The 21,998-nt window shown below is 38.7% G+C and overlaps 1 protein-coding gene and 1 pseudogene across 2 annotated transcripts in view; both read left to right on the top strand.

Annotated features, from left to right (window-relative positions):
- The window catches only part of FAM13A (family with sequence similarity 13 member A), a 335,740-nt gene that overhangs the window by 253,404 nt on the left and 60,338 nt on the right, over nt 1-21,998 (top strand). For both annotated transcript variants that reach the window (XM_060147573.1, XM_060147574.1), the window contains 2 exons: nt 12,684-12,725; nt 15,240-15,419. In XM_060147573.1, the coding sequence (XP_060003556.1) occupies nt 12,684-12,725; nt 15,240-15,419 (222 nt within the window). The remainder of the gene's footprint in view (nt 1-12,683; nt 12,726-15,239; nt 15,420-21,998) is intronic.
- LOC132519546 (protein BTG1-like) lies at nt 391-8,873 on the top strand (annotated as a pseudogene).

Raw genomic sequence — 21,998 nt, 5'->3', positions numbered from 1 at the left:
AGAATATTCTGTGCTGTGGCCAGGCTAAGCTTATTGGAATCCCTCACCATAATGTTCATGCTCTATTTTTCTTCTCTTTTGTTTAAGAAATCTTAGAACAAATTTTCACGTAGTTGAAAAGACTAAAATAAGATATTTGGTTTTAAATTCAAAGATGTCAAGCTCTCCATTTGAATTTCAAAATCTGCCTAATGATTAGGCTGTAACCTAAATTTTAAAATCGCTGTTCCACACATACATGCTGGTGGGGCGGGTTCTAAGCCTAAGGCTCACTTGCTGAAGGAGTCTTGGGTTACATTAGGTCATTTTCTAGATAGTAGTGAAGTGTGAAACTAATGTTCAGCAAGTCCTTAGAGTTCAGGATTATTTTCTAAAGTTTATAAAGCCAGAATGGCAACTCTTAAAACAGGTAAGTTTACATCAAAGTAGATGTTAGATGAGATCACTTCCCTCCAGACTAAGAAGTTGTTGTATTGATGTGATTTTTCAGTGAACCATCCCACTTAGGTATCAGTAATAACCTGGAACCAGGCTTTTCTTATTTGCTGCATTTCTTTCCTCACTGCCTACCCACTTCAGAGGCTTAGAAACTATATTTGAAAGTCATATGACCATATAAATTCAAGTTTAAATTGCTGAAGGTTTTTTTTGTTTTTCTTTTAACCTTTCCTCAATTTTGAATTCTACTTTTTAAAAAGCAGTGTCGGGTGTGGAGAAAAGGGAACCCTCTTGCACTGTTGGTGGGAATGTAAATTGATACAGCCACTATGAGAACAGTATGGAGGTTCCTTAAAAAACTAAAAATAGAACTACCATATGGCCCAGCAATCCCACTACTGGGCATATACCCTGAGAAAACTGTAATTCAAAAAGAGTCATGTACCACAATGTTCATTGCAGCTCTATTTACAATAGCCAGGACATGGAAGCAACCTAAGTGCCCATCAACAGATGAATGGATAAAGAAGATGTGGCACATATATGCAATGGAATATTACTCAGCCATAAAAAGAAACAAAATTGAGTTATTTGTAGTGAGGTGGATGGACCTAGAGTCTGTCATACAGAGTGAAGTAAGTCAGAAAGAGAAAAACAAATACCGTATGCTAACACATATATATGGAATCTAAAAAAAAAGGTCATGAAGAACCTAGGGGCAGGACGGGAATAAAGACACAGACCTACTAGAGAATGGACTTGAGGACACAGGGAGGGGGAAGGGGAAGCTGGGACGAAGTGAGAGAGGGGCATGGACATATATACACTACCAAATGTAAAACAGATAGCTAGTGGGAAGCAGCCGCATAGCACAGGGAGATCAGCTCGGTGCTTTGTGACCACCTAGAGGGGTGGGGTAGGGAGGGTGGGAGGGAGACGCAAGAGGGAGGAGATATGGGGACATATGTATATGTATAGCTGATTCACTTTGTTATACAGCAGAAACTAACACACCATTGTAAAGCAATTATACTCCAATAAAGATGTAAAAAAAGCAGTGTCAGGGTATCACATAAATACTTTCTTTGTTTCTGAGTCTGATTTGTTGCAATAGTCTCATTGTTAGATTTAGACTTTAATTCAACCACCACAGTTCCGAAATGTGTCATAGGGAGTCAGGCTTGGCCAAGTAACTGGTTTGCAGTAGTGCTCTGCCCTTTAGCTACTTGAAGCTTGTTGCGTAATCACTTTGTGGCAAGGCAGGGAACATCTGAGGTTTCAGTTTGAGACAACATGGTGGTCCATTTGATTCGTCCTGGTTTCCTGCCAACCAATAAAATTACATGATAATTTAAAAATTATGTAAGAATTAGGTTGGTACAAGTTAATTTAGCTTTTTTCTTACCCACTTGACATGAAATAGGGAGAATCTATTGATAAAACATGAACTGTTTTTTTTTTTTTTAATTATTTGCATGGCTGGTTTGAGATTGACTTTTCTTGAGTTAATCTAGTATACAGAATTCAAGTAGAAAAAGGGAAACATGATTGTTAATTATGACTAAGTTCTAGATTTTGGGACTAGAATCAGAAACATGTCCACTGATAATTTCATGTATAAATCAGTGCGTTTTTTTTTTTGCACTACCTCTAGTAAGAGCAAATGAGTGCTTAAACATTTTAAATAAATTTTTGTAATGTCCTTGTCTTCTATTCCTTTCCCTCCAACTTTATTACAATTCCTTTGTTGCAGTGTTAGAAAAGGGGAGTCATTACATGACTAATGAATTTCACGATGATTTATTAACATGATGAAAAACTAAATTGGCTCTTTTAAATCCAAAATAATTTTTTCTGTGCCTTTGAAAAGTAAAAAATGATGGGTAGTGACAAAATGGTATCTTCCCTGGCTAAGGATGTTGAATACTAAATATTATGTATCGACAGTGTTAATTGGTCAGGTTTTTCAGGGGAGGAAAGGCCCAGTCAAGAGATGAGACCCATCTGAGGTGGGTATTCACCAGAAGTAGGTTCAGCCACAGGCAGCCAGGCGGAGGAGATGGGGTATTGAACGGAGGGGTATTCCGTTTTGTGGTGTATTCTGAGACGTCCGACATAAGGTAGAATGGCAGATCTCGGAGGCTGCAAGTTTGGGAGTGGGCAGTCTTCATGTAGACCAAATCAAAACAGAGAGAGGATGAGGGCAAAGCAGGCCTCCCATTTCAGAGGAAGGAGAATAGCTGCTCTATAAAGGAACTCAGATACAGTAGATCAGACAGGCATCGAGCAATTGGAGTGGAGACAAGGTGCATTATTTATAACAGCAAGAGAGGGTCTGTGTCTGGAGTAGAGATGCAGAGCATACCGAGAGGCTGCAGTGCACTAGTGGAGGTTCCAGGACCTTCCTGTGGCTGGGGGTAGGGAGGTCGGTTACAGGAACAGAGATGAAGAGGGGCCATTTCGGTCCTTACCTTGCTCCACTGTTCACCCTGTAGAATTGCGGTTTCTGTGATTGCTATTCTAACATCTACGGCTGAACCACGTGTTAGTCTACTGTACGTTTCCACTGCCTTCAGGCTTTTCTGTAGTAAGGTAGGCCTCTTATAAATAGACATGCACTCAGATGTTCTCATTCTAGATGAATAGTTTTCTGTGATAAGAACTCTGTCTTCTTTAATTCCAGTACTTCTCCAACCTAACCTAATTCACCATAGAGCCATTTGTCCTTTTTTGCAAAGGAAAGAAATAGTAGCTACAAATCTACACCTGCCACCATCCCATGTGGCAAGTTTATTGCAGCTACAGTAGCTCAAACAGTAGGTGTCATTGTTCCCCAGATGCTCATTAGAGATTACCCGCCCTGTTGAAGTGATTAAGGGAATGAAAGGGAAGGACCGATTATACCAAACCCTTAGTGAGATTGCCGCAAATAAACACGAACCTGCGTGCTAAGGGTGCAGAACATGCTTGGCAAAGATGCCCACACCCTGGCCTCTTTCCTAGTCTAGACTGGAATCCCAGAAGAGGAGCCCCCACCTCAATTGCTCAGATTAGTGTGAAAGCAGCTTGCAGTAGGTCTTCTTCTGTGCCACATGCAGCCTGTTGTCTGAATTCTTTTGCTGGCGTCCAGTCAGATCTGGTTGGGATCTGTTGCTAGTTCTACTTCTATTTATCTAAGTCTTCGGTGTTGCCAAGCCCAGGTTTTGATTTCTGTGGTTATTTCCACTGGGAGTAGGGTTTTTTGTTTTTTTTTTTTTTTTTTTTGCGGTACGCGGGCCTCTCACTGGTGTGGCCTCTCCCATTGCGGAGCACGGGCTCCAGACGCGCAGGCTCAGCGGCTATGGCTCATGGGCCCAGCCGCTCTGCAGCGTGCGGGATCTTCCCGGACCGGGTCACGAACCCATGTCCCCTGCATCGGCAGGTGGACTCTCAACCACTGCACCACCAGGGAAGCCCCCAGCCAGGTTTTTGATAATGGCTCTGCCTGAATTGATCCCCCTGACGAACCCCTAAACACAAAGAACTATTTGGGACCTATAAAGAGAAATTACAAGCTAGGGGAAAGGATGACTTGCTCTGAGGACTCAGAGTAGAAACAATTTCAGAAAACTGTTTTTTGTATGATTCAGAAGAAAACTTGAGAAGTAATATGTGCTAATCTTCTCCAAAAATGCTCAAGGACATAACCAGCCTCTTTGAAATATGAGTAGGAACCTGTAAGGAGAGAATAAGTTGAGAATTAAAAGGCTAGAGACACACAAGAACAGCTGAAGTGAGGGAAAGAGAAGCCTAGAAACGTATTTGCAGAGATTTTTTAAACTTTGGAAAGCAGTAAAGAGCAGAAAGTATTTAAAATAAATCAAGTACATGATGAGAGAGAAACTTGAGAAGCTCTTCCAAAATATAAAGGGTAAAGAAAAAGCTGTGAGAGAAATAATGTTAGATATGAAAGTCAGAGATCAGAAAGCCAACCTGAAAATTATGATTCTAAGGAGAAAACCATACTAATAGAAATAGAAGTAGAAATCAGTGTTAATATATACCCAGCTAATTGAGAGGTGAATCCCCCAAAATATTTTTTTAATTAAGAAGTAGAAACCTGATTATAATTATTAGTGGAGGGCCAAAGAAAGTAATGAAATTCTAAATTTCTTATCTTGCATGGAAGGTAGGAGAGTAGAATCAGGCATCAAGTGTTTCGGGTTTTTTTTTTTTTTTTGGTGGTTTGTTTTTTGGGTTTTTGTTTCAGTTTTAATAGTCACAGATGTATGGGTTGTAGAGGCAGCAACTAGTAGAATTGTGCATAGGACTCGTATATCCCAAATCACCTCAGAAGATAAGAGCAAAGACAGAAATCAAAGGAAAAGGAAGCTCCAAAATTATAAAGCAAAAACATAAAACTAGAAAAAATATATCAGCTATGACAATAAGTGTAAATGGATTAAATTCTTTGATAAAAGCTAAAAGTAATTTTTTAAAATGACTGCTTGAACTATGTTTTGCTCAAAAGAGCTATGCCTAAAACAAAATAGCACAGAAAGGTTAGTAATATAGGATTTATCTCTGATAAATATGAACAGAAAGCAGAGATAGCAATATCAATACCAGAATAACTAGAGTTTAAAGCCAAATCCATTAAACAGCACAAACCTAGACTTTATTGGGTAAAATCCATACTAAAAATATAAAGGTTAAAATAATAAGTATGTATAAACTAGCATTGTATCAAATCATATAAATTTAAACCCTTAAGTTAACAAGGATAAACATGCAAACACATTTGAAGTATAGAACTTATATATACCACAATATGTCTATAACAAAAATTTATAAATAGTGCTGAGAATTTAATAAAATTAATAAGATTTAAAATATAGGAGCATCACATACACTAAACTTTACAATCTACAAATAGGGCTTAAGCATTCCTGCTACTTTCTAAAAGATTACTCAGCTATCTCTAAAAGTTCTTGAAGAGTAGAAATGTTAAGTTGTGTCTTCTAACCACAGTGTAATTAATAACACAAAATTTCCAATCAACCAACGAAAACTCTCCTAAAGGGAAGAAGAAATTCAAATAGGAAATAAAAACAGACTATTTGGAAGAAAAAGAAGAAAAGTACATATAAAAATTTGTGGAATGAGATCCAAACTCTTTTTAAGAGGTAACTTCACCTTCTTAAAAAGATTGAAAGTAAACGAGCCATACATTCAGAATAAGAAGTTATAAAAAGGAAGAAAAGCAACTTCTTGGAAACCCAAAAGGATTTAATAATAATAAAAGAAAACATAAAAATAGCAGAACTCATGTTTGAATCCAGGAACTCATTCTTTGAGAGTAAAAATGAAAATAATAAAAAAGAAGACCTTTGGTAAACTTAAGGAAAAAAAAAAGGGACAATACTAATAATCAGAAGTGAAGTTTGCTGTGAGGGGTATAGTAGTTTTTAAAAGGTTATAGAATACTTCATGCAATGTTATGCTAGTAAACATGAAAACCTAGATGAAATAAAAGGTTTTCTGGAAAGCATAAATTTTGAGAAGAAATTTCCATGTGAATGCAAAAAGTACTTTTAATAATCTGTTCTAATTCTAAGAAAAGAAATAGATGTGTAGCCAAAGATTTATGTGAATAGCAGCATTATTTGAGAATAAGGATTATGTTTTTATTAAGGACATATCTGAAGCCAGATTACGTGAGATGGAATCAGAGCTGTGTAAACTTGAGTGAGATACTAAACCTCTCGGAACCTCAATTTCCTCATCTGTAAATGGGTATAGTATATATAGTCACCTCTCCATTTCATTTCTCAATTTTGCTTTATAAAGACCTTAGTCTAAAAACTAAAATAAACCTCTGAATTTCTTTTTATGCAAAACATTCTAAATATATGAAACTGATAACTCCCATAATTAGGGCCCTAAAGAAGCTGTACAAAATGTATTTTGATGGGCTCAGTTTAATTTGTTAGAAAATATTTAATACAGTATCAAGATACAGGAATGAAGAATAATTCATTTCTTCAAATCAGTCCTAATACTTAAAGGAATAGTATGTGTGAGTTTCAATAAAAATATGTGGGGGTAAATATTTTTTGTCAAAATCTAAATACCTATAAATGCTCCCTAAAATTTCTGCATGTGATCATCATATGTAAAAGTTAAAGCAAAGTGAATAAATATTGAGGACTGAGTGTATTTGTTTTATGGCACTGTAGAGAATTGAACTAAAATCATGAAAATGTTTTCATTTACAAATTCATTATACAGTTACAAGGAAATAGTGGTACAGTCATCTTATAATGTTGACACTGTGTATCAACTTTTAGTATTTTAAGATGCTACTAAAAATACCGTATTCTGTTAAATAGACAAATGAAGAGTTTCATTCTGGTTTGATGATTAGTTACTGGATCCTCATCCTGAGGCTTAAACAAACATCACGTAATTGTCTTTTAAATTCTTACTCATTGAAAAAATTGAATGTAAATATTATCTTCTAGAGAAAAAGGATAATTCTGTTAGACCTAATGGTTCCTACTAAAACAATATTTTACGGGCAGCATGTTATACACCACTGAAAAGAGAATATACTGAAGTAAGAGGACAGAAAAAAAGAGAACACATCCTTCTTCAAGATGTCTGGTTTCAGTAGATTTGAAAGGCTTCTTTATTTCAAATCAAGAGATCTAATAAGGGAATCGCTCGTCAACAGGCATTCTGTGCATCTTATCACATGCACATTTTATAGACTAACATTGCTGAGCATGATCCCTTTATGGAAATGTTTTGCTAATAGAAATAAAGACTAAATATATTTAACTATATCATAGAATATATTTCGGAGTAGGCTTAGAATCTGTTTTGAATGACCGTACCAGGAGAACATTCATTTGCATCATCACCTAAGTAGGCTTGGGTAATGAAATTGACCATAATGCTGAGTCTGCTTATTCATTTTAGTTTTGAATACTTGCTTTATCAACATTAGGAAATGAATTCTTCCATATTCAGGTGTTTATACTGCATAAGAGACTTTCTTAGCAAATCAGTCAAGTGCTCTGAAAAAAATTCATTATTCTTAGCCCTCTGCAGGGGATAGAAAACAAGCTACATGAAGATGAAGAAAATCATTATCTTTCACTTTAGCTTATTTGCTTATTGTCTTTTTGTTAGTGTCTTAACATTACCTCCATAAGCTGCTTATAGCAACGGAAGCAGGCCCTATTTCTGACATTAAATATTCTTAGAAATCTTGTTATTGATGAATTGTTAAGCACATCCCACAGGAACTATGGAGGTGATTGGATACCTGAGCAAAGCCATTTTGATATCTGATAAACCCTCACTATGACTGACACTGTCATAAAACTAAATATGCAGTTATAACCTTTTGTAATGAATTAAACTTTAGGGCAATAAACTTGAAACTGAGATAGTCATAAACTTTTAGAGCTAAAAGAAAATCACAGAGATCATGAACCAAGTCTTTCATTTTCTGTATGAAGAAACCAGCCCAAAGCAGCCAAGCTAACCAACAATCTGACTGTGATTGCAGCTAATTAACTGCAGAGCCAAGACCAGAACTTCACTTTTCTGATTCCCAACGCAAAATGCTCTCTTTTCAGAACACTTTCTTTAGGCCCCTCGGAGCTGGAAATGCAACTGTTGGGAGCTTCGGAGGCTGCAGAGCCGTAGGCGGCGGTGGCCTGGGAGGTCCGGGCGCTGTGACCAGGCTGCGGTCACTCGTCTCTTCCTCTCTCTGGCCACCTCCTGTCTCGAAAATAACTTTTTTACTATAAAGAAAGGAGAAAAATTGTAGCCGTCCGCCCCTCCCTCCCTCTCTCTCAGCCCTCTGACCTGTGAGGTAGCCCGGACCAACCCCGCGCATCCCTTCTACACCCGGGCCAACACCGTGATAGGCAAGATGGCTGCCAACGAGGCCTTCATCTCCAAGTTCCTCCGCATCAAGGGGCTCACGAGCGAGCGACAGCTGCAGTCCTTCCGCCAGAGCCTGCAGGAGTTGCTGGCAGAACATTAGAAACATCACTGGTTCCCAGAAAAGCCCTGCAAGGGATCGGGTTACCGTTGTATTCCCATCAACCATAAAATGGATCCTCTCACTGGACAGGCAGCACAGCCGATTGGACTGAGCGGTCAGGAGCTGTTCAGGCTTCTCCCAAGTGAACTCACACTCTGGGTTGACCCTTACGAAGTGTCCTGCAGAACTGGAGAGGATGGCTCCATCTGTGTGCTGTACGAAGCCTCACCAGCAGGAGGCAGCACCCGCAACAGCACCAACGTGCCAACGGTAGACAGCAGAATCAGCTGTAAGGAGGAACTTCTCTTGGACAGAACAAGCCCTTCCCAACGCTACAATATAATGACTGTATCAGGTTAAGATATAGTCTATGGACGGGTCATCTTATAATGGATGGATAAATTTGATACTTGCTTTGGGTGGGCGCCTCTTGGGGGATGGATTATGGAATTTAAACCATGTCACAGCTGTGAAGATGTGGCACAAAACAGAGTGCTAAAAAAAATTTGTAAGTGACAGTGCTCTAGTTTGGACAGTACCTTTCAATGATTTAATAGCCTGTGAGTCCAAGTAAATGATCACCTTATTCGCAAGGGAGAGAAGTCCTAGGGTGGTTTCAGTTTCTCCCAGACATGATGCCTAAATTTTTACATCAGTCCCTTTAACGCAAATCTGTATTTCAGAGAACCTTTCTCTGCAGTAGAACTTGCAGAGAAAATTTGCACTATGACACTTAAAGTTGGTATCCATTTTGGCAGCTCAACCTTTAAAACGTGGTAGTACTGGAAATTTTATGACAAGACTTTTACCTAGCTCTTAAATATAAATGTACATAAGACAAACTAGTAAGGATGACCTGGGGAAATGGTCAGACCTTGTATTGTGTTTTTGGCCTTGAAAGTAGCAAGTGACCAGAATCTGCAGTGGCAACAGCCTTTGAAAAAGACCCTTAAAAAGACACTATCTCAAGTGTGGTGTTAGCACCGGCCAGCTCTCTGTACATTTGCTAGCTTGTAGTTTTCTAAGACTGAGTATACTTCTTATTTTTAGAAAGTGGAGGTCTGCTTTGTAACTTTTCTTGGACTTAATTGGGTAAAAGTCTTTTCCATAAACCACCATCTATTTTGTGAACCTTGTTAGTCATAGTTTTTTTGGTAAATTATGAACTGGTGTGAATTTGTACAGTTCATGTGTATTGATTGTGGCAGAGTTGTACAGATTTCTGTATTTTGGATGAGAGATTTTTCTCCTCTCTATAATAAATTGTTTCTTGGCATTTAAAAAAAAAAGAATACTTCCTTTAGGAAATTCTGTTTTAAAAGCATGGAAGTATGGACACATTAAGTAATACCAAAAATTCCAAAGGCCTATTACAAAAACACAAAAATATAAATTTATCATAAATTTGACCTAAGATATATGTATTAACAAAAATCAATATGGTTTAATTACTTAGTCTTATTATTGATTTTTTCATTTATTTTGCATTCTGAGAAAGGCTCTTTAAGACTGATTTCGATGGCTCAGGTCATTTTTCTTTAAGCTCTGAGGGAAATGTTGATGTATTGCCTTTTATTCATTCCAATTAGCATATGTTTTCCAAATCATACCTTCATAACTTAGAATCTTTCAAAACAGCAATTGTGATATCTAAGTCACTGAAGTCTAAAAGAATTTTAGTTGCAGGAATTTGGAACCTTGCTAAACAATGTCCTCCACAAATCAACAGCATCAGAATCACTGGGGAATGTGCTAGAAATACAAAATCTCAGGTCCCCTTTCCTAGACCTAGACCTACTGTATCAGAGTCTGTGTGAACAAGATCCCGGGTGATTCTGGTGCACATTAGAGTTTGAGAGTTAGAGAGTTAGGAGTCTCAGAACCTGGTTCCATTTGTTGTCATTTCCGTGTCTCTTTCTTCCTCGCCTTTTTTCATCTTCTCCTCCCTACGCCCCACCCCACCCCAAAAGGAACATAAAAATATCAGTGTGTGCTTTTTAATAAGCAAAAAGAAGTTCAGGTCAAAAGTGTGTAGAAGGGAGGAGAGGAAATGTATCTCTTCATTCTGAGATGGCATGGCTGACTGACTGGCTGATTATATTTCTATGTCTTTGGAATGTTTTTAGGATCTAGCAGCTCTGTATTCTTTTCCCGCCTGTATGTTCTCCCGGAGTCATTATTCAAATTGGCCCCTGCCCCCAAAACCAAGGTTGTGTAACTGCGTGAGACATGGAGCGCCGGAGTTAATTATACAGTGTTGAATTTACAGAGAGTGAGCCACAGGCATCGAAAGCAGGGACTGCCTGTTCCAGCTCAGGACAGAGAGCCGCAAAGGATTTATTGTTGGTTATGTAACCTGGGAACCTCTATGAATAGCAGGTATTGTGAGGCAGAAATGGTTGTAATTAAAAGCAAAGTTAAATACCTGAGTCCAGGCCTCCATATGGGAAGATGACTCTGGTGAGTGTTTCTTCTAGTGAGTGATGGATTCAAAAAGTCGAGTGTAGTGATTAGGAGCTGAGACTCCAAGCTAAAACTTTCTTGGTTCCAATCTCAGCTCATCTGCTTCTTGGCTCTATGACTGTGAGTTACTTAACCTCTCTAACCTCTTCATTTGAAAATAGGGAAAAGAAAACAATGGTACCTACTTCATGGGGTTCTTGTAAACAGTAAATGAGAAAAGCTATGTAAGCAATACTAAGCACAATGTCTGAAACACGGCACTCAGTAAGCATTCGGGTTTATTTATTTGTTCATTCATTTATTAATGAGGATTCTTCTCATACGTTTCCCTTGTGAACAACAGCACCCTTTTATGCAGTTTTTCTGGGACTTGGCTGTGGTTTGTGACCATGACAAAGAGCTACAGCTTTAGCTAAAGGAATTCTCTGGGGTTAAAGAGTGAGTGTCTGTTGATCACCTTTGGGATAATGAGTATGTGCTGGTGGTATTCGTAGGTATTGTCGTGAAAGAAAATGAGGAATATTGTACAATCCCTTGAAGCACTTAGGTTCTAAATGGAAAGGGATGAGATACACATATACACGTACGTGGAAGAAAAGCTCGACAGATGATTCCAAAGCAACACATTCACGTGCTGAAAATTCTGTAGTATAAATGAGGATGCTTGGAGTGATTGAAAGGCAACCATCAGTATTGGTCATTAACAGCTTTTCTTTTCTTCAGGTGTCTTCTACACAGAAGAAAGTAAAAATGGGAGAACTGTTAGATTAGGCAAAAGTGTAGTTTGACATGCACTGAAGATTTTTTTTTAATCTCATTTTCAACATAGATACTTTTGAATCTTGACTTAGAAGCCAATTAAGCAGTACAGGGCAGAATGTAAGAAAGTACTCACACTGATATGGTTAAGACAGATGCCAGCCTCGACCCACACTGTGCTTATATGAAAGTAGAATGGGGGCAAAAGGGTGAAGTTCTGAAGCGTGCTAATCAGATAGTGTTCTCTCATTTCACCATTCCGTTTTATATGGACTACTTTTTTTTTTTTTTTACTGACTACTTTTTAATACTTTCGAAGGAATTCAGGCTTTGGAGAAAATGGGAAAGTTAGAGGAAGTTTATAAATGCTCAATAAAAGGGCTATAAATTAGGTGTTAAGATGAAACATTATAGAGCTTGAGGTATTTTCCATCTTGAGGAACTTAGGCAGAAAATGTGGCTCAGATAGAGTCGTGTAGAAAACAGTGTTTGTTCCTTGTTCTCTGCCCCTACGGCCCCCGCTCCATGTTCAGAGCAGTTTTAGGAAGATGCTTCTGTCTGCAGGTCCGGAGGGAGTGGGGCAGGAGGGAACAGACTTGGGCTGCAGAGAGCAGAGACAGGGCAGTTGGTAGCAGGAAAGCAGTGGGCAGCAATCGTATTAACATTTGGGGAAAATTCAAAGACCCCAGACTAGGGCCATGGCAATAGTCTGAGAGGCAGAAATGGTTTTCAGGGGTCACCTTTGAAACTATCCGTCATGGACATCTTAACATGGAGAAAAGAAGCTGTTTGGGAATGTGCTCCCAGGGCCATCTCTAATCTAGAGACAGGTAAAAATCAGCATCGGTCAGTGGGTAACTAAATGTCACGTGAGGGTCATTCAGGGCTAATACTTTCAGCCCGGGATGCCCTCACACGTTGGATTCGCACTCTCTGGTCCTCTGTCTAACCTGGCTTCCTTTCTTTTGCTTCTTTTCTACAGTGCCCACGTATCCCAAGTCAGCAATGTGTCGGCAACGGGCGAGTAAGTGATCCGGATTTGGGGCTTTTTTCCCCCTCCTCTCATGTATTAAACAGTAAAAAAGCTTTTCTAATGGTGTATAACATTGGAAGGTTAATATAATAAGCAACGAATGATGATTTTTAAAACCACCCAGAGGAGAAGACCAAATAAGAAGTGTTCCCGTTTGAGCTTCTGTGTGGGTGTGTGACTGGAGACCCCTCAGCCGTGTGAACATATGAGATTTTCTGTTTATTTTAGTCAAAATCGTGTCAGTTAGTACGTGCAAAGCAGTCTGTGTGCGTTGGGAGGTGTCTTGCCATTAAAGGTGGAAACATGAACCGTGTGTTTTACTTCTTCCTTTGTTCGTTTGAATCGGCCTCCATTTACGGAGTGCCTGCTATATGCCAAGCATAGTGTTAGGTGTCTAATGTCAAAGAAGCCTTGTGCTCTGCCTTTGGGGCCTTTACAGTCTGATAGGACACAGAAAAGGAGGCAAGTTAGTGATGGCAGCAAGTCCTTCTTCCACAGGGCAGTGGCAGTGCTCTGTTAATTATGTCCATCGCATGTCTTTTTCCTCCTAAGACGACCAACCGCACTTAGACTAAAATCTAAACTGCAACTATCTCCCCCTGCCTGTTCGTTGTGCTTCACCCGTATGACATTGCTGGGACCCGGGTGGGCCTTTGGGAGCATCTTCCATGAGCAGGGATCAGGCGGCTGAGAAGGGGCGGGTGTGTGATAAGGAAGAAGAGAAAAGCATTAGAAGGAACACACATTGGTATGAATGTGGCTCTGATAGGATGAGTTGGGATTTTTTTTTTTTTTCCCTTCCTTGTTATGGGAGGAAGCACTCCGAGGGCAGATTTGATGTCTTTTATCTTTGAGAATTTTAAAGAGATTCCAGAATTACACCAAGACTGATGTGTTCTTGTCTGTTTCCTAATGACCTTTACTTCTTATATGTCTTGTATAACGTTTGGAAAAGGTGTGGCTTTGGTATGTATGTATATATTAATTTATTCACTTTCCTATGTACCACTATGAGGTAATCTCAAATCGTGGGGTTGTAGAGTTCTAGATATTAAAGTCCTAATGCCTAGTCATTCTGTACTTGCTCATTGTTGTAAAATAGTTTTAATGAAATTACTATGAGTCTATTATAAAACTACATTTGGAAAATGTAAAGTTCTTAAATTTTCAAAACTCATTTTATTTAACTGAACGTGTTTCTCAGTCTGACCACTTTTAAAATATATATGTGGTTTTTAAAAATTTTAACAGCTTTTTTGAGGTGTATGTACACAAAACTATACACATACTTAATGTATTGTATACTTAATGTATACAATTTGGTGAGTTTGGATGTGATTCTTTTTTCAAGTGAAGGAAAACATGCTTTGAGGAGTGTCAGTTTAGAATTTTTCATGCCTGCTTATTCAGAATTAAATAATGAAGTGATAAAAATGGGTTTAGACACATTGAAAGATTATATAGCTTTAAAAATGATACGTCATCTGTCTTATCATGCACTCTTTTTTAGCCCCTGAGCTTACCTGTTTTCTTCAGAAATCTATCCTTCCATCTCCAGTAATATACATTGGGTTGTTTGCATGAATACAGCTTCAATCATGTATATTACAATTGGATTGACTAAAGGTTCAGAAAGATTTTACCATTCTGTTATGAGGAGTAATTGCTCTGGTAAGGTGTTCTTTTTTAATAGCATTATTGCCTGTATAATTTTATCTTAAAGGGATTCCAAAGAGATAATAAGCATCATAAAATCATTTGTGCCAATTTGCTTTGTAAATCATACTGTCTTCCTCTGCAGAACTGGTATAAATCTGGAAGAAACTCACCTTTGTAAGAATAGGTCCATTATTATTCTATGAGGAAAAAATCTTTCCTCATTCTGCCTTATATTAAATGATCTGTATTTCCTGAATGCCTCCTACAATTGTTGCTAGACCTGCCGTGAGAGTTTCAGTAATCCAGGATAGAAAACACAATTATCACATTGGTGGAATTTGTTCTGTGTACCTTTGTTTTTAATACACAGTGCAAATATTTGGGGATTAATGCCTCATACTGTCTTTGCTCATGAAGCTGTAGTAGATGTTCCATGGAAAATACTGATATTTCCAATATTACGGGAACTTTTTTTTATTGAAGTATAGTTGATTTACAATGTTGTGTTAATTTCTGCTGTAGAGCAAAGTGATTCCATTATACATATATATATATATATATATATATACACACACACACAGAGATTCTTTTTTCATATTCTTTTCCATTATGGCTTATCATAGGCTACTGAATATAGTTCTCTGTGCTCTACCGTAGGACCTTGTTGTTTCTCCATTCTATATATAAAAGCTTACATCTGCTGACCCCAGCCTCCCACGCCATCCCTCCCCCAGCCTCTTCCCCCTTGGCGACCACCAGTGTGTTTTCCATGTACGGGGACATATTTTTAAACGCAGTTATTGATAAGTTTCATTGCTTGATTGACTCTGCATTCTTTTTTACCAGACTCTTAGAAAGAACCATCCGGTCAGCTGTAGAACAACATCTTTTGGATGTTAATAGCTCTGGAGGGCAAAGTTCAGAGGACTCAGAATCTGGAACATCATCAGCATCTTTCTCCACATCCACCAAACAGCGACGACGCCAGTCCAAGGAGCAGGATGAAGTTCGACATGGCAGCGACATGTGAGTCGGCCTTGGTACTTCTTGTTTGCATTTGCTCTTCTTCTTTTAAAAATATACACCCGGGGGCTTCCCTGGCGGCGCAGTGGTTGAGAGTCCGCCTGCTGATGCAGGGGACACGGGTTCGTGCCCCGGTCCGGGAAGATCCCACATGCCGCGGAGCGGCTGGGCCCGTGAGCCATGGCCACTGAGCCTGCGCGTCCGGAGCCTGTGCTCCACAACGGGAGAGGCCACAGCAGCGAGAGGCCCGCGTACCGCAAACAAACAAACAAACAAACAAAAACCCCCTTCGGGCTTCCCTGGTGGCACAGTGGTTGAGATTCCGCCTGCCAATGCAAGGGACACGGGTTCGAGCCCTGGTCTGGGAGGATCCCACATGCCGTGGAGCAACTGGGCCCGTGAGCCACAACTACTGAGCCTGCGCGTCTGGAGACTGTGCTCGGCAACAAGAGAGGCCGCGACAGTGAGAGGCCCGCGAACCGCAATGAAGAGTGGCCCCCACTTGCCACAACTAGAGAAAGCCCTCGCACAGAAACGAAGACCCAACACGGACAAAAATAATATAAATAAATAGATAAAAATTTAAAAATATATATATATATATATACATACACCCGAATTAGTGACTGTGTTATAGACACTCTCATTTCAGTACTCAGGTTAACATTTTAAGTTTTCATTTTGACCCTTCTAAACTTGGCTGGCATTTAGAAATTCATAAGTGATTGAATAAACATTTCCTTTTCATCTAGATGTTTTGTATGTTATGGGAAGCCACCTCTGATTTAATGCATTTCATGGCTTCCTCATGAATATCTTGTCCATATTTAGAGAGATCCTGAAGCATTGGAGGAGAAAATTGCCACATTCCTGTCCAGAGACGGTTTTTTCCTTGTTGGACGACATTCAGTTGGCTATTAGACTTGCTTATGAGCCAGTAGATTTCCCTACTATTTTGACCTGATTAAATACCAGATTACTGTAATGCTCTGACAGTTGATGATGTTTTAGTAGAAGAAAGATTGAGCTTAAGTCTAACAAAAGAGGAAATGCTTGAGTTCTTTATTATTATAATGACTAATTTTAAGGCATTCTCTCAGCATGAATTTCAAGAAGAGTATTACAACAAATTTTATTCTCCGTTAAAAGATTTGATAAAATACAAATGAATAATTACCATTCATCTTATTGAATAATCATGATTTAAATTGTCAAGGAAAATACATTTATATATAATAGACTATAGTCCCATATTTTTCCTGAAAGTTTTATCTACTGTAGCATTTCGTCTCTATAAAGTTATTATTTTGAAATTCTTATTAAATGATAAAGACTAAACCAAGCCCTAGTTTGCCTCGTTCCTTTTCACCTGGACTCATAATCTACATCAAAATGTTGATGGAAAAAAAGCAACTTCTCTTTGCTTAAAGAAAATACAAAAGATAAATAGTATAAATAAATTCCATGCTGCACATTATAAAGATGTTTAAGAGCTATATTAACAAATGTAATTTTAGAAATTAAAAACTATCAGTAATTTAACCCACTGACTTTTCAAGTGGTAAAAGCAACACGTTTTAAAAAATATTTGTCTTAGAGCTGGTGGATAGGAGGGGGTGCTGTAGTATTTCCTTTAGAAAATAGGAAAATTATAATACGGGACATATTTACATGTAAAATTAGCTACTGACTAAGCTTTATAGAAGGTGTTTAGGTATATAATTAGTCTGTGTGGCCTATATTGTGTTATACAGCGAGTACCAATTATTCATCTAACACTGTTCTTAGCCTCTGCCTCATTTTTTTGCCACACAGTATGTAGCAACACTGCCTTTTTAAAAGCCTTAGTGTGTCACGACATCGTGCTTTCCACCCTCGTTGTTTGGACAGAGGGATAGCAAGCAGAGGCTGGAAGCGATAGTGAGCGTGGTAGAACAAAGCAGAACAGTGGTCCTGGTGGTGGTGGGTACCTGGGGCAGGCCAGGGAGGAGCACGGCAGGGTAAGGTCAAAAGTGAATAGGGGCTACACAGATAAACCCACGCACCTATGGTCACCTAATCTATGACGAAGGAGGCAAGACTATACAGTGGAGAAAAGACAGCCTCTTCAATAAGTGGGGCTGGGAAAACTGGACAGCTACATGTAAAAGAATGAAATTAGAGCACTCCCTAACACCATACACAAAAATAAACTCAAAATGGATTAAAGACCTAAATGTAAAGCCAGATATTGTAAAACTCTTAGAGGAAAATATAGGCAGAACACTCTCTGACATAAATCACAGCAAGGTCTTTTTCCATCCACTGCCTAGAGTAATGAAAATAAAAACAAAAATAAACGGGACCTAATGAAACTTAAAAGCTTTTGCACAGCAAAGGAAACCATAAACAAGACGAAAAGACAACCCTCAGAATGGGAGAAAATGTTTGCAAATGAAGCAACTGACAAAGGATTAATCTCCAAAATATACAAACAGCTCATGCAGCTCAATATCAAAAAAACAACCCAATCAAAAAAATGGGCAGAAGATCTAAATAGACATTTCTCCAGAGAAGACATACAGATGGCCAAGAGACACATGAAAGGATGGTCAACATCACTGATTATTAGAAAAATGCAGATCAAAACTACAATGAGGTATCACCTCACACCGGTCAGAATGGCCATCATCAAAAATTCTACGAACAGGGCTTTCCTGGTGGCACAGTGGTTGAGAGTCCGCCTGCCGATGCAGGGGACACGGCTTCGTGCCCCGGTCTGGGAAGATCCCACATGCCGCGGAGTGGCTGGGCCCATAAGCCATGGCCACTGAGCCTGCACGTCCAGAGCCTGTGCTCCGCAACGAGAGAGGCCACAATAGTGAGAGGCCCGCATACCACACACAAAAAAAATTCTACGAACAGTAAGTGCTGGAGAGGGTGTGGAGAAAAGGGAACCCTCTTGCACTGCTGGTGGGAGCATAAATTGATACAGCCACTATGGAGAACAGTATGGAAGTTCCTTAAAAAGCTAAAAATAGAACTACCATATGACCCAGCAATCCCATTACTGGGCATATACACAGAGAAAACCATAGTTCAAAAAGATACATGTACCCCAGTGTTCACTGAAGTACTATTTACAATAGCCAGAACATGGAAGCAACCTAAATGTTCATCAACAGAGGAATAGATAAAGAAGATGTGGTACATATATACAATGGAATATTACTCAGCCATTAAAAGGAACAAAACTGGGTACTTTGTAGAGACAGGGATGGACCTAGAGACTGTCATGCAGAGTGAAGTAAGTCAGAAAGAGAAAAACAAATATCATACACTAACGTGTATATGTGGGATCTTAAAAAATGGTATAGATGATCTTACTTGCAAAGCAGAAATAGAGACACAGACATAGAGAGCAGATGTATGGATACCAAGGGGGAAGGAGGGGGTGGGATGAATTGGGAGATGGAGACTGACATATATACAATGTTGATACTATGTATAAAATAGATAACTAATGAGAACCTACTGTGTAGCACAGGGACCTGTACTCAATGCTCTGTGGCGACCTAAATGGGAAGGAAATCCAAAAAACGGGATATATGTATACATATAACTGATTCACTTTGCTGTACAGTAGAACCATTGTAAAGCAGCTCTACTCCAATAAAAACTTTTTTGAAAAAAGTGAACAGGGGCTAGACAGGGAGAGAGAGAAATATGAAACACAGAGTAACCACTCCTGCAGAATTTAAATACAGTTTCCCACATCTGGGGATATTTCTAGTATAAGTTACCTTGATTGTTTTTCAGTATCAACATCAGGGGAACAAAAGGTGGTGGGGAATGGTAAAGTCTACCTAATCATCTAAAGAGGTATCCATGAAGCTCTAGCCTTTCCCTTCATTTCTCTTGTCTGATGTCCCTTCACCGCTCATTCTGGCCACTCATTGTGGTCAAACCACAGCTGTGCATTGAGTGAAAAAATCGTGGGGTGTAAACTATTTATAGCAGAAGTAACTCACAGTCTCACCTGATGCTTTTCCTTAGCATGTAGTCTGGGCGTTCAGAAGTCCCTTTCAAATGGTCCTTGTTGGCTTCATCTTCCTGGTCATAAGGCCCCTCCTCACCTGACACTATTGTGTCTTGATAGTCCGTCTTCTTGAACTCTCAGCCCGTACTGAATGGCTGCTCTAAGCTCTCCACAGCTTTGGAGGAACAAGGACCTTATCTCTCAGAGCTCTAGATCTGCTACTTCTGCCCCCATGAAGGTCCTCTTCAGTATGTCCCCAGGAGATGCACTGACATGGTGTCAGTTGTAAAAAGGTTAAGAATCATTATTATAGCCTAAAGTAAGTATGTTTTTCTCAGTGTTTGCTTATACATAATTGACTCGTCATCTAAGATTTCCAACAGATTTTGCTTAAAAAATAAGGAAAGATTAAAGCTAGACTTTACTGTATTCAAAGCTATTAGCCATATGGAGTGGTTTTAAAATGTTTTGAAAAATAAAAATCTATGATCTATTATTTCGCCTTTAACAACTTAGAGCTGCAACTATTTACAAAACTATCCTTTAAGCCAACAGTCACCACATTTCAAGGTGAGATTAAAGAGTCAATAAAGTCTGTAGTAATATCATCACGGCAGACTTTTTAAATAAGCAATGTAGAGGGCAAAGATTATAAATACTTCATTTTAGTGCACATGATTTCCTATTTGTCTAAATTCATAAGGAAACATTATCAGGCTTATATTATTATTTGTTACAATAAAAATGTGAAAGTTTAAGGAATGTATTCATTATGTAAAAGGGTTCAGTTTAATTCTTACTAAAAAATTAACCATCTGCCAGGATCATGGACATGTTGAATCTTGGTGATGGATATAAGGAAATTCATGGTGATATTCCCTCTATTTTTCTATGTTTGTAACTTTCATAATAAACTTTAGTTTAAAAAGAAAGGCAAGGCATGACAGGTGAAAATGGTTTCAATCTTCCAAAACACAGTGAACTAGAAAATTATGCATATCTTTTGTTATATAAATATTATATTAAATTCCTACTGCAAAGTAAAAAGAAAAGCGTGCTATCTTAGAATAATGAAGAGTTCAGTATTGCTAGAACATTACGTGTGTATGTAGGGGTGAGGAGGAAACTCGCAAAAGAAGAAAAACTAAAACTAAGATCTAGATGGTGAAAGTGAGAGGCCACCGAGATCTAAGTTCAGGTCAAATCACAGTGTTTCGGGTGTGACTGAGCCTGTCACCATGTCATGGGAAGGAGTCATGCACCTGTGCTCCTGGTCACATGGGCACCGCAGTGAGAGGCACTCACTCACACAAGAGCAAAGAGTTTCCTTTGAGGAGAACAGGATTTCCACCTGAGCACAACTGCACGATCAGATTTTCGTATATTTATTTGGACAGGATTTATTCCAGTGATTCATTCACTATTCACAAAGATTAGAAAATAAACTTGGTCTTTTAATTTCTAAAAATAATTTTTAGCTTTTGTATTCATCTGCTCAGGCTGCCATAACAAAGTACCCCAGACTAGGGGCTTAAGCACCAGAAATGTATTTTCTCACAGTTCAGAGAGGCTGGAAGTCCAAGAGCAAGGTGCTGACAGGGTTGGTTTTTGTTGAGACCTCTCTGACGTGCTGACGGTGCCCGCTCAGTGAGTGTGTCCTCACATGGCCTTTCCACTGTGTTCTCTGGTGTCTCTGCCTCTTCTTTTAAGAACACCGGTCCTCTTGAATTATGTTCCCACCTTTATGACCTCACGTAACCTTAATTACCTCCTCAGAGGTCCTGTCTCTAAATACAGTCACCTTGGCGGCAGGGCTTCAACATATGAATTTGGGGGGAATACAATTTCGTCCATGACAACTTTCAAACCTAAAAACTCCTCCATTAAAAAATTACAGTTGGATTTATACCCCGGGAGTTAGGGAAAATATGAAGAGAAAGAAGAAGACAAATTTAAATAGTAAAACAAGTGATTGTGAATTTGAGACCAAACTCATCTAGCCATCCACAGAAGGCACTGCTCCCAGTGGAGGGAGGGGAGAGATTTAAGCGTGTGTGTATATGTGCCGGCATGTGAGTCCTTATCAACTTTTCCTCACGTCTTCAATTATTTTATACTTAGGATATTTCTTATAAATGTTACATACATCTTTCATATAATTTTACTAAATCTGCATATTTGTACATTATAAGTTGTATAGAATAAGACTAAATTAAATATGGAGTATTAAAAATCACCAAAGATAGTATAACTTTGAAAATATTATGATAATATTTAATTCATAATGTTGCCTCCATGATAGCCTATCTAAGATAGGATATGAATTTAAATTGCAGAATAAATATTTAATGTTATCTTTCACTTGGGGATATGATTGAACTGATAGTAAAATATGGTCATCTGTTTTTACTCTTTGGAGCTCATTTATTTCAAGATAACAGCTTTGGGTGTTTAGGGAGATGCCTTTATATATTTTTCTTAAATTGAAGTATAGTTGATTTACAATGTTATATTCATTTCTGCTGTACGGCAAAGTGACTCAGTTATACACATATATACATTCT

Source organism: Lagenorhynchus albirostris, chromosome 4 (genome assembly GCF_949774975.1).
Source record: "Lagenorhynchus albirostris chromosome 4, mLagAlb1.1, whole genome shotgun sequence".
NCBI lineage: Eukaryota > Metazoa > Chordata > Mammalia > Artiodactyla > Delphinidae > Lagenorhynchus > Lagenorhynchus albirostris.
The sequence above is the reverse complement of the archived record's forward strand: the minus strand, read 5'-3'. Positions and strand labels throughout refer to the sequence as shown.